At 31.7% G+C, this 13170-nt stretch overlaps 1 protein-coding gene across 1 annotated transcript; it reads left to right on the top strand.

Moving 5' to 3' along the window:
* The first annotated feature begins 409 nt into the window (after positions 1-409).
* LOC100807985 (protein STRICTOSIDINE SYNTHASE-LIKE 10) lies at positions 410-9910 on the top strand. Its single transcript, XM_003547741.5, has 3 exons — positions 410-810; positions 8302-8571; positions 9130-9910. The coding sequence occupies exons 1-3, from the start codon at positions 557-559 to the stop codon at positions 9647-9649; spliced, it is 1044 nt and encodes a 347-aa protein (XP_003547789.1). The 5' UTR covers positions 410-556; the 3' UTR covers positions 9650-9910.
* The last annotated feature ends 3260 nt before the right edge of the window (positions 9911-13170 follow it).

The raw sequence follows: 13170 nt of genomic DNA, 5'->3' as shown, positions 1-13170 counted from the left end.
GTCAAAGTGGTTGATAAATAGAGATTAGTCTCGGTGTAAATATACGTAAAATCTTCACATTATTGAAGAAAATTTTTCATTTTTCAAGAGCTCATCAACCGGTCCACATTTAATATGTCGTCCATTTAAATAAAATTTAGTGCCAAAATAGATTTTCTTTTTTATTCCATTGTGTTTTGAACACCTTTTTCCTTCGGGTAATACAATCATGTTAAAAAAAACACAAGAAGCATTATTTTATTTATTTTTTTGGTTTTTCACAACTCACTTTCTTTAGAGACAATAAAATATACTTTTCTGCAAAAATTTGAACCTTGTTTGTCATGTTGTTGAGAGAGATTAGTGTCTTTCGTAAGACCCAACTCCCTTTGATAAATATAGAAGCATTATGGTGCCAACCAACTGCCGAGTTAATGTTGATTTAGACTTGACATAATGTTTCAGGAATTCCAGGTACGATGCTATATATAGTACATTAGTGAGCATTCCGATACATTTCCATTTAATTATTCATGTGAAGTACACCCCATAGGGAAAAAATTTCTTCACATTTACAATGAAGCTATCCACTCTATTCCTATTCCTATTCCACCTGGCTCATGCTGCTCTGTCTGACGAAGCTACTTTCATTAGAGATGGCCTCAAATCCTATTCCCAGCTTGATCTCCCTCACTCGGTTTTTGGTTCTGAAAGTGTAGCCTTCGATTGCCATGGTAAAGGACCATATGTTGGCGTGTCTGATGGTAGAATCCTCAAGTGGCACGAGACAAAGAGAGAGTGGATTGACTTTGCAGTTACCTCGCCACACAGGTAAAAAACTTATGAATATTTGCTTTCAAGTTGCACTTGCATGAAACATAAGTTGAATATAGTTCATATAATATATTTGGAAGCATAAATTTAATCAAGAAAGAAAAAAAAAAAAAACACTCTGTGCCACAATATATACTATCCTCACACCCCTTGCTACCGGTCCCCGCCTTTACAAAAGTTAAACTCGTTACTTGAATAGGTTGTTTTAGTGCATGGCTATATTTTGTAGTTAAAATTGTTGTGATTGTATTTCAATGCAGATCCAACCGATGAAAGCAAAATAAATATAAAAGCAAGAGTCTTAATTTCGTTGGTAAAATTACTTTTGGCCAACGAAACTGGAATCCAAACTCTGAGTTTGCAAAAATAATTCAAATCTTACTTTTATAAAATTAGTTTTTCACGTAAAATTTTCATATCCAAACGTACTTTGATAATCAAAATACATCACCAAAATGAATTTATTCTTCAAATTGAATTTGAGGTTCTCCAAAGATAAAATCAAACATAGCTTTAGTTGTCTTGAGATAACAATTTTTTGAATTAATCATTTGTTCAGAAACTTTTCCAGGGGACTAGCACAACCACTTTTTTTTTTTCAACTTGGAACTCACCTAAACCTTTTCAAGAGAGAATTCTGCAACGGACGAATAGAATATCAAAGTGTCGAGTCGTTCATATCATTATCTACTGTGTTTATATTAATAATTAGTTTAGATCTATGCTTAATGGTATAACTTGAGAACCCGACACAATTATTAAAATTAGACATTTATCATTAGTTGAAAACGCCCTAAAGAAATAGTTGAACAGAATATCGGTCTGGGTCACTTGTCCAGATGATTAAGAAAATTGATAGACTAGATAATTAGTCAAAATAGGACAGAATGAGTGAGAAAAACCTGTTTGAATCGGTCATTTAAAAAAATATTAATTTTAAAATGTTTTTAAATACACAATTTTTTTATTTTTATATTAACCAAAAATATTTTATTAAAATAGAGTATATAAATAACAACCATCAGTTTAATAACAAAAGTTCACACATGTTATCTACATATAAATTATTATTTAACTATTTATGTTGAGTTTTTCATCTTGTAAAATATGTAACACCACTATATACATTTAAAATATAATTCAACATAACTTTTTTCATAATTTTATTTTAATTTATATTACATAATACTTAAAATATATATTTTATTATTACCGGTTTGATCTCAATTATTTTTTTATAAGCCAAAGATATGTTATTGCTGAACTCAGCACAAGGAATGCTGTGGTTAAAAATCCAGTGACACATTACCCAAAGTCCAACGATTATAGAGATAAAAAAAAAAACAAAAAAAGAAGAAAACGTGGCGTATAGTTCACCACCACCTACATAACATAAACTCTCAAAGCAAAAATCTCGCAGAATACAAACTATAAAACATAAAACATACAAAATAAAGGGAATCCTACTGTCCCATCTCTGTTAATATATTGCAAAATTAACTCTTCCTCATTGCCTTCATTGCTTATTGCCCAACATTCTAACGAGTGCCGACACGAACAAGAGTACAAGGACTAGAGAGAACAATGCAATCCCTTCAAGCACAAAAGGATTAAGGATTAAGAATATTTTCATTTTGTTTATCAACCATAACCAGATCAAAATTTAATCATCTCCGAAAAATACTCAAAGTTAGGTTCCTCATCTTTAAAAATAATGTTATTTCTATGTATATAGATGAAGACCAAAGAGAAGCAAACCAAACAAACAACACTCAGGTTAATTTGATGTCAATTTAATATCGTGATTAAATTAACAAACCATAAATAAGTGAGAAGAAAATTGAAACATGATGCTTTATATATACATGGCACAACAATTCAAAGACAGTTCTAATTTTAGGCATCATTGCATCAATCGCAGAAACAAAATAGTTACAAAATTGACACAAACTAATTTTGGAAAGATACATATTGGCTGCCTATGGATAATAGTTGCACATGATATGTATCCATCTTGTGGACTAATTTTTTGTGTGGTTTGGTCGGGTTACCCGAATCTTGTGGTATAATCTTGTTTTCGTTTTTTATTAATAAAACTATTTTGCGTTTCCCAAAAAAAATCGCAGACACAAAAATGAGTTGGTATTTATCACACTTTTATGCTATTTAAGTCTAGCACAAAATTTGAAAAATAAAAAATTATAGTATTCCAGCTAAGAAGTAATTGATAGTTTATAAATAACTCTCGGAGCAATATTTAATGCATATAAGCGTGCAGCAGCAATTCCTCTGAAAAATAAACATTTTGATATGTCCGTACTCCATTATTTTCTAATGCACTAGAAATTGATAGCAATTCCTCTTCTTTATGAACGGCCAAGTTGATGAACCAAGCCAGGCTGTGTATTTGACGTTCATACATTGGACCTTTTTCTTTCGACTTTTCTTTTATATAGTTAGCCATCATTTTCAGTATTAGACAATTATACAGATGCCCAATTATTAGGGTTAGAAATACGGATTTCAGCCTCAGCATTGGCCACGAGACCTATAAAGTTGCAGCCTTGTCTAAAGAAAACTGGCCCATTTAATTATGGGTCTGTTAGAGGTTGACACTCTCTTAACTCCACTCATAAATGAATTGAGTCTATAAATTCGTGAGTCAATCCGTTTATTATTTTATTAAGATTAAGATCAGAGCATAACAAAATCATCCAACACCCACCCACTTAAACCTGTATGAGTCTCTACCAACAGACCCTGCTAATTACAACCCCACATGCATGATAGATGCTGCCAAATTACACGAGATAGAAAATACCAACACAAATAACCAAAACCACCATCTACTCAAATATAAGAAAATTCAAAATTCGCATGCAAATCGACTTGTTTACTTCAAAAAATCTTACTTGTGTTTTTTTTGTCTCTAAAGTTTGGAGTGAAATTAGTTTTGATCCTTCAAATTAAAAATAAATAAAAAATTAATCCTCAAATTTGTAAAAGTAAATTTTTAGTCCCAAAACATTAAATTTGAGGGACTAAAATATACTTTTTTCAAAACCATTTTCATAATTAAGTATCTTTGTTTTGAAAATTGGGTGGTAAAATATTCATTTTTAAAAAACTGGGTGAAAATTGAAAAAAAAAGATGGGTAGTAAAATTGGCAAATTTTCAAAAATTAAATAATAAAATGTGCAAATTTAATAATTTGGTAGCTTCTTAAGAAAATAAAAAAAATGGTGGCAAAATTCACAAATACGTAAAAGATGAGTGGCAAAAAGTGAAAGCCCAAGTTATAAACTTATTTGAATGTAGTTTTCATACCATGAATCAAATGGGTTGTGAAGTTAGAAACATCAACTTCGTCAAGTTTATATATATAATTTATTAACGTAAATACACTTGTTTTTTAAGTATGAGGCTGGTAGTAAATTATATCATTGATACATTTATAGAGAATTTATAGTTATAATTTGTTATCGATGCATACTAAAAATAAATGTGTGTACGTTAGTAAACCTAACAAATATTTATTAATATATACATACTTATATTTTAGTATGATTGTATTAATAAGCTAGATTATTTAAAAAAGTGTACTAAAAAATAAGTGTGGCAAAGCCATAACTATAAAGATTTAAATAGAATATTTTCCCAAATTGTTAAATACTCAATCAACTATTGAAGTATTTCTAACATATTCTAAAAGTTTTACGTTGACAACTTTATAACCATTTAGATATAATTTTATTATTATTATTATTATTATTATTATTATTTTCAATCCAACAGACAATGGCACATATTGTAATGAGATGTTAGTTTCATTTTCATTGTAATTTTTTTATTTGTGAGTAACCATGTTGTTTGGTACAAAGTATGTATAACTTTTGTTAATATAATTAATTTTCATTAAGAAATTCAATTGATAATGTTTAGTGAAATCTCTAATTGTAATGACATTTTTTTTTCTATTTACGAAAACTCAAACATAAGACCATCTTTAAAGAATCTGAACACTGTTGCACATGAACTAATGCTTTGTTGTATTTTTATTATAGTATATATAACTCTCAATACATAAAACACGACACTATTATTTGCCATTAGTTTTTCTTTTTCTTTTTAATATCTCCGTTAACAGCCATTTACAGATGTTAAGAGTGAAAAAAAAGATGAAAAAAGTGTCATAAACTCGATAATATTACATAAATTATCTAGTCATTCATAAATCTAGTGAAACAAGTCAAAGGTCTCAGTTACTCTAAACCATATCAAATAAATAAAAATGTGAGTTTTGTTTACGAACTTCTGGGTATTTAATATATGAAATATTAAATATTATGAATATATTATTTATAAGTATTGAAAATAGTTATTAAAATTTTTGTAATTTTCATAAATAAATAATTTTTTTCTTAACTATTTTTAACTTATTTTTGTGAATAACTAAGCAGCAAGTCCCATCATGTGAGTACAAGAAACTCTAATATTTTTCTGAAATATATATATATATATATATATATATATATATATATATATATATATATATATAACTTTTATCTGTTAAATATGACCCTTCCACTCGACACCGTCTAAGGCTGACTTTCATTCTTGCTCTGACGAGAAGATCTTGAAGTTAAGTTCTCTTCTATCTTTGCACTCGAGGACCAATTTTTGTTTGGCCTGAGAAAACCTTTGCATGCATTTGTTACCCTTTGGGAGGCCTATGTCCCATAAAAACTATCTACCTTAGATTGTTTCTTGGTCTGTAGATCCTGACACAAAGTTAAAATTCTAATTCTTTTGGTATCTCACTTATGGTTATGACCCCACTAGAAGGAGGCCTTCCTTGCCCTTTTTTTCTAGTAAGAAATTGTCAAAAATTCAAGAAGGTACTGTAATTTATAAAAAAGGAAAAAAACAAATAGATGTTAAAAGAAATCCGTAAAGAGTACGAATTAAACAAAAGCAAAAAAAATCCAACAATAAAGATCATTTTTCTTATATTTTTACAAAAAAAGAGAAGAATTTATACAAATTGACGAGGAGAAACTTAAATTAGGATTTGCTCAAAAACTTTTCTTAAACATTCTTTTCAATTATAAACAATGGAATTTTTCATTTCAATATATAAAAAATAATCGATTGGAAAATATTGTAAAAAATAAATTTCATATTCTTTTCATACATGTCAAAATGATGAAAAATAAAGAATATCTTTTATGTATCCACAAAAAATTTATCAGCTTTTCACAAGATGATGGAATCCCAATTTTATCTCTTCACAAGAGATAAAATTTCCTATGATGAATTGTCTAATTATTAGAGATATACAAATAAAGAAAAAAGAAACAAATTGAGCAATGAATTTTTGAATAGAACAAAAGTTATGGATAAGAAATTCATTTCTCTAGAAAACCAAATTTGATTGTCCAATGATGAAATTAAAACAAAATATTTAACTAAAATATATGATCGAGTCCTGATTGGACGCTTTTGTGGATAAATCTAAAATGATTTTTCAATCTCAATCCAACCTGGAAAAAAAATTTAAAATAATCCCATTTGGATAAATAAAATTCTTGATATTCCTATTTCTAATAATACTTATAAAAATAATAATAGTAATTATTCAGAATTAGAGAAAAAAAAATATTTGATAGAAAATCCTTAGTAAGTACACTATTTAATCTAATCAATAAATTTTCAAAAACAATAGTATCAAGCTTGAGCTTTGAGACACTCTCTTTATTTCCACAACATGCACAAGTCAAAATTAATTATGAAGATGAAGAAGAAAAGAAACAAATAATAAAAGTATTATTTAATGCAATTAGAATTGATTTGAACGAAAAAACAATAGTAAATCAAAATAGAACTAAATGTATTAGAATAAACGAAAAATAGTTCCTCGATGATCATACAAATTTATTGATGAATTGGGTCAACCAGATGGAAAAAAAATCTTTATAATTGCATTAAGTTTTAACTTGCTGATAGCTTAAAGTCTTTTAATAAGGTTATTATATTTTAAACTTTATAATTAAGTTCCCAGAAATTAAAATTGTTATGGTTTTTAGGCAAAATTATATTTTTGGTTTCCAGTTTATCTCCACCAGTTTCGAATTTAGTCTCCCATTAATTTAATTCACGAATTGAGTCCTCCTATTTTGTAAAATCGTGCAATGCTAGTCCCCTAGGCCACAATTGAACATTGACTGAGTGACGTTGATTGTCACGTGTCACATATTGGATGATGACTGTCACATGCCATATTCTGATTGGATGTAAACTTCATGGAAGATGAAATGCATTGTTATTTTCATTGACCAATCAGAACATGACACGTGACAGTTATCATTCAATAAGAACGTGACACGTGATAGTCAACATTCATTTGTAACCGTTAACGTCCAATTGTGACCTAGGGGACCAACATTGCACGATTTTACAAAATAGGAGGACCCAATTCGTGAATTAAATTACTGGGGGACCAAATCCGAAATTGAAGATAAACTTGGGGACCAAATTTGCCTAATTTTTAAGGTAAAATATAATCGAATTAAATTGAAAATACAAATTATAATATCTTCGATCATCATTATTCTTGATTTTACGCTGGAGTTATCATTAGACCATTCTAATAATTGGTTTCGAGTTCTTTAAATTTAAGTTAAGCCAGATTTTTTCATTTGGCCCCTAACAAATTGCAGTGAATATTTTGTACCCCAATCAAGCATATATAAATTATATACATCTCAACGGAGTCTCAATGACACTACCTAACAAAAATGAATGCATTCTTAGTTTCCTTACTCACTTCGCCTCGCCAATTACTCACTATGAAAAGTTTTGTTTATAAAAAAAATACTAATTCATGAAAAGAAAATATACATTTTTTTCCTTGTATTCATGTTCACTATTTATTTAAAAGACTGAATTACAGTTATAGTTCCCTTAAAAAAAATATGTAATTTCAATTTAATTTTCAATGTTGCGTATATTTTATTTTTATTCAATAGAATGATAGATCTTAAAGTATCATAAAAAATTATTTAATTAATTGAAATATAAAAAATAAACATATGAAAAACAATAGAAACACTAAAAATAGAGATAAAAAGTTAAAGGAGAACTAAAATTAAAATCCAGCCCAGTTAGAAAATCATATACTAGTTCATATTCATTGATATAATTATGTCAACTCTACATTAGTAAGCGTACCTCCAATAAAGTGTAGCAAGAATGGATCATCACGCCCAAATCAATGTTGGGTTGAGAGGTCACCTAAGACCAATACGAGTTTGCTAAGATATTCTGTCTGCACCCATAATGCTCCTTATGCCCGAAGTAGTGATTTATTTGTAACCTATTCACACCACCATGTAATGTGTATGTCAGAGATTGCATTGCAGAATATTCCACAATTCGAGACTTTTTACTATAAAAATTAGTAAACTTGGTCTTATATGATTGTGAAGGAACAAGAAATTATGTGATGGGTTAACAAATGACAAGATGGAATCAATGTGTGGAAGACCCTTGGGCCTCAAATTCAACACTTTAACTTGTGAACTGTACATTGCCGATGCATACTTTGGGCTTCTGGTGGTAGGACCAGGTGGTGGTGTGGCAAAGCAGTTAGCCACTTCTGCGGAAGGGGTACCATTTAGGTTCACAAATGCCTTGGACATCGACACCAAAACAGGTGAAGTATATTTCACAGATAGCAGCATCATGTTCCAAAGAAGGTATGCTCTAAATTCTTATTATGGCATGCATTTCCAAATAATATTATTTTACCCTTTATTTAGCATTCCTCTAATGTGCATGTTCGGTTGGACGCTAAGAATTGATTTTGTGTTTAAAATTTATTTTAGATAACTTTTTACATATTTGACTTTGAAGAGTCTAAATTGATTTTAAATTTAAAATTGACTAAGTTAAAGAACTTTGGATAGTTTTTGGGTTAAATAAAAAAATTATTCTGAATTTTACTCTTAGTAGCTTTTGTAATAAAAATTCAAATATAAACCACATTAGTTCAAAATAATTTTAACCAAAATCAATTTCACAAAATCAATTTCATTAAAAATCAATTTTATCAACTTTGATCCCACCAGAGGGTATATATTAGTGTGAAAAGAAAAGGAAAATTGTGTTAAATTTTGCTATAAATCACTTCAGAAGTGAGGTTGAGTAATAATTATCAGTGCTAGTGCATTACACTAAATATAACTATATGATAACCTTACATATATGACTCTTGATGCTATTTCGTAACTCATTCTATTTTCTCAACAATGAAGGGTATACATATCAATAATTCTGAGCGGGGATAGAACTGGAAGGTTACTAAAATACGTTCCAAGTACCCAAAGTGTACATGTTTTGGTCAAAGGTTTAGCATTCCCTAACGGCGTGGCGCTTAGCAAGGACAATTCCTTCATTATAGTAGCAGAATCAACCACTTTTAAAATTCTCAAGATTCAAGTTAGAGACTCCAAGACCAACAACAACAATATAGAACCTTTTGCACAGGTTCCACGCTCCCCAGATAACATAAAGAGGAACGCCAAAGGAGAATTTTGGGTAGCGCTGAACAGTGGCAGGGGATTGATTCAGAAATTGGAAAATGAAATCGAAACCACACTTCCTTGGAATGCAGATCCTGTGGCAATTAAATTTGATGAAAAGGGGAGGGCCATTGAGGTATTAGATGGAGAATATGGACGACAACTGGACTCTGTTAGTGAAGTGGAAGAACATGAAGGAAGTTTGTGGATAGGCTCTGCGGTGCAACCATACATTGGTCTTATAAAAGCTTAGTTAGGCCTTTGTGTGTGTGAAAAAATTATCAAGTGGTCCTAACCATTCTTTATATGACACATAATTAAGTAGTATTTGTTTTTCTCATAAGTTAGAAAGAAAACTTAAGGATGTGTCACATAAAAATTAGTAAAGACTATAAATAAATGGTGGTTTAAAACTACCTAATAACTTCTCGTGTGTTTTGCTTCCAATTCTAAATTATTCAAATTCCAAAACAAAATGTATTTGGATAAAATAATGTTGGATTAGTTTTCATTTTATATGATGTTAAAAGATTTTTTTGTTGGATCAAGTGGCCTCAAAATAATTAAGAAGGGGGGTTGAATTAATTATTCCTAAACCTTTACTAATTAAAATTTTACTCTTCTAAGGCTTTTACTAAGTTGTTAAGAGAATAAGGAGTAGAAGAGAAACTTAATAGAAAGTAAAAGCGGAAATTAAAATGCACAGCGGAAAGTAAAAGAGTAGGGAAGAAGGAGACAAACACACAAGAGTTTTTATACTGGTTCGGCAACAACCCGTGCCTACATCCAGTCCCCAAGCGACCTACGGTCCTTGAGATTTCTTTCAACCTTGTAAAAATCCTTTTACAAGCAAAGATCCACAAGGGATGTATCCTCCCTTGTTCTCTTTGAACCTAGTGGATGTACCCTCCACTAGAACTGATCCACAAGAGATGTATCCTCTCTTGTTCTCAGTCAACAACCCAAGTAGATGTACCCTCCAATGTGTTAAGACAAAGATCTCAGGCGGTTAAACCTTTGATACTTTGTGAATGGGGATACAAAAGAATTCTCAGGCGGTTAGTCCTTTGAACACTTTTGTATTAGGGAAAGGGAAGAATCAAAAGAATTCTCAGACTGTGTCGTTTTGAATTCTTTGACAAGGGAGAAGGGAGACACAAAAGAATTCAGGCGGTTAGTCCTTTGTTCTTTTGGAAAAAGGAGAAGAGAGACACAAAAAGAATTCAGGCGGTTAGTCCTTGGCGAATTCTTTTTGGCAAAGGGAGAAGAGATGAAAAGAATGAATAGTACAAGTTTTCAAGGTTTAGAAAACCAGAAAAATTTGGAAAGCTTTTGGCACAAAGAAAGAAGAAGAAGAAGTTCAAAGAGATTCAAAGATTGAAAAGGATTGTATTGTAAAGGTTGTTCAAGATTCTTGAAATGAAAAACAAAGCCTTGCTTTTATAGACTTTTCATGTCTGGTCAAGATAACCATTAGAAGAGTTATGACTTTTAGAAAAACTTAAAAACCAATTTGAAAAAGTCAAAAACCATTTGAAGAGTTACATCTTTTGATTTTATTTAGAAATGATCACTGGTAATCGATTACCAAATCAGTGTAATCGATTACACAAAGCTGCCGCAACCTACCCTTCGGCGGGAGGGCAACGCGAGACTCACGGGTGCGTCTTCCAAGAAAGGAAAATGCGCGGAGTCACCACCAATGTTTATTTGAGATAAACGTCGAAAAAATCGGAAAAGACGTGGTCTACGAACTTTAAGTGAAAGGTTCGGGAGTTGTATTTACGCATGGGGAAGGTATTAGCACCCCACGCGTCTGTCACAAAGGACGGCAACCTTTAATCAAGTGTGCGAATATGACTTCAATTTGTGTTATCTTCCCTTTTTTACGCTTTTTATGTCTTTTTATGCCTTTTATATTTTTTTATCTTTTTGTGGTCGACAAGGGTGTTCCCTTGCTCCTACATATTCCTCAATTGTGGTAAGGAAATCAAACCTACGTAGTTCTTTGAGAACTAAACGTTGGTTAAATTATTTTTATCCTTTTTTGCAAGATATATTTTGATTGAATGAAAGGTCATTTAAGGCGTTGGACCATTAAACAATCTTTCGATTCTTTTGAAAGGAGAGAAAACATTAAGGCATTGGATCATTAATGATCTCTTGTTTTTTTTGAAAGAGGTGACAAAGCTACGTGTTGATTTTAGGCTTTAGAAATCCACATTTAACCAATAAAAGCGGAAAACACCATTTCAAGGCGTTGGACCTTAAAAAATGGCTTTTTAGGTGATGACAAAAGCTTGATTTATGAATTGATTTTAGTCTTAGTTTCACTTTGGTTATTAGTCAATTCGATTAAGAAAGAAAAATCTCAAAGAAAAACATCCGATTGATTTTTTTGATTATTTTATTAAAAAATATTTTTTTGATTATTATATTATTATTTTATCTCTTTTTGATTTTAAACGTGGTTACGGCATGACAAAACGGTCGGATTTCATTTTAACAGAAATTAAAAGATGTTACAATTCAAATGAACGGTGGAATTTTATTTTATTTTTGATTAGGCGAGAAAACGACTTAAATAAATTACTAAAGCACGTCAAAAGCGGCTACGGAAAGTAAATGAAATAAAAATAAAAGCATGTCAAACAAATGGGGACCTCTAAGGGTACATAGAATGAATTGAAAAGTTTGATTTCGGGAACTTACCGGTTGAAGACCGAAGAACAACAAAGAACAAACGAAGAACGATGAAGAACGGTGGAAAACCTTCGCGAAATCGCCCACGAAAATGTCTCGGAAGCGTTATGGAAGCACCTCGGCTTGGATTTTCTTCACGGAAACAATTTTTCTCACTAATTTTAAGTGATTCTCACATACCAGGAGGGTTGAACATTTTTGTTCTACCCTCCTCCCCCTATATATAGGGGAAAAGAGGGTGGTGGTTGCCGCCCAGCTTGCCCAGGCAAGCTGGGTTGCTTCCATCAGAAGGCACCGCCTTTTGTTGGAAGATCCTGGAAGGCCCAAGTGGGTCGGATTGTTATTTTTACCCCCTGTTTACTAAATACACCCCCTGCCCCCCCCTTTTTTTGCTGATTCTTTTTTCGTAACGTTACGGAACTTTACGAATTACGTAACGATACTTGTTTTCTTTCCGTAATGTCACAAAACCTTACGGATTACGCAATCATCCCTTCTTTGGCTTCCGAAATGTTACAGAACTTTACGGATTGCGCCTTAACACGTCCTTTCAACTCCCGACATGTCACGGAACTTCACGGATTGCCTAACGATGGGTGTCAAGTGCCTCGAAGTGATCAAGCAAGGGTCGCACCCCAACAAACAGATGATCCCCAGACGAAATTAGGGTATGACAGTTGCCCCTCTTTACTTGTCTTTTATTGGAGATAAAACAGAAGTAAAGATAAGACACTAATTTCGTTCGAGCGGAACACCATTCGGCCGGTCAATCTCCCCGCCAGCGGTACCTGCGAAAATCTTTAAAATGATCAGCACCGAACGATCAACATCATCTTGATACTGCCGAATTCATTCCTCTCGGTTGACACAAGGCGCAGAATGACCATAATTTGTCTTTGCGTGCCATTGGACACGATCGTATTTGGATGGCAAAAGGTGCGGAATGACCATAATTTGTCTCTGCATGTCATCGGGCTCACCGCCTCTGGATGACAAAAGGGCACAGAATGATCATAATTTGTCTCTGCGTGCCATCGGACACGATCGTATCTGGATGGCAAAAGGTGCGCG

The sequence above is a fragment of the Glycine max genome, chromosome 16 (assembly GCF_000004515.6).
Source record: "Glycine max cultivar Williams 82 chromosome 16, Glycine_max_v4.0, whole genome shotgun sequence".
Taxonomy (NCBI): domain Eukaryota; kingdom Viridiplantae; phylum Streptophyta; class Magnoliopsida; order Fabales; family Fabaceae; genus Glycine; species Glycine max.
The sequence above is the reverse complement of the archived record's forward strand: the minus strand, read 5'-3'. Positions and strand labels throughout refer to the sequence as shown.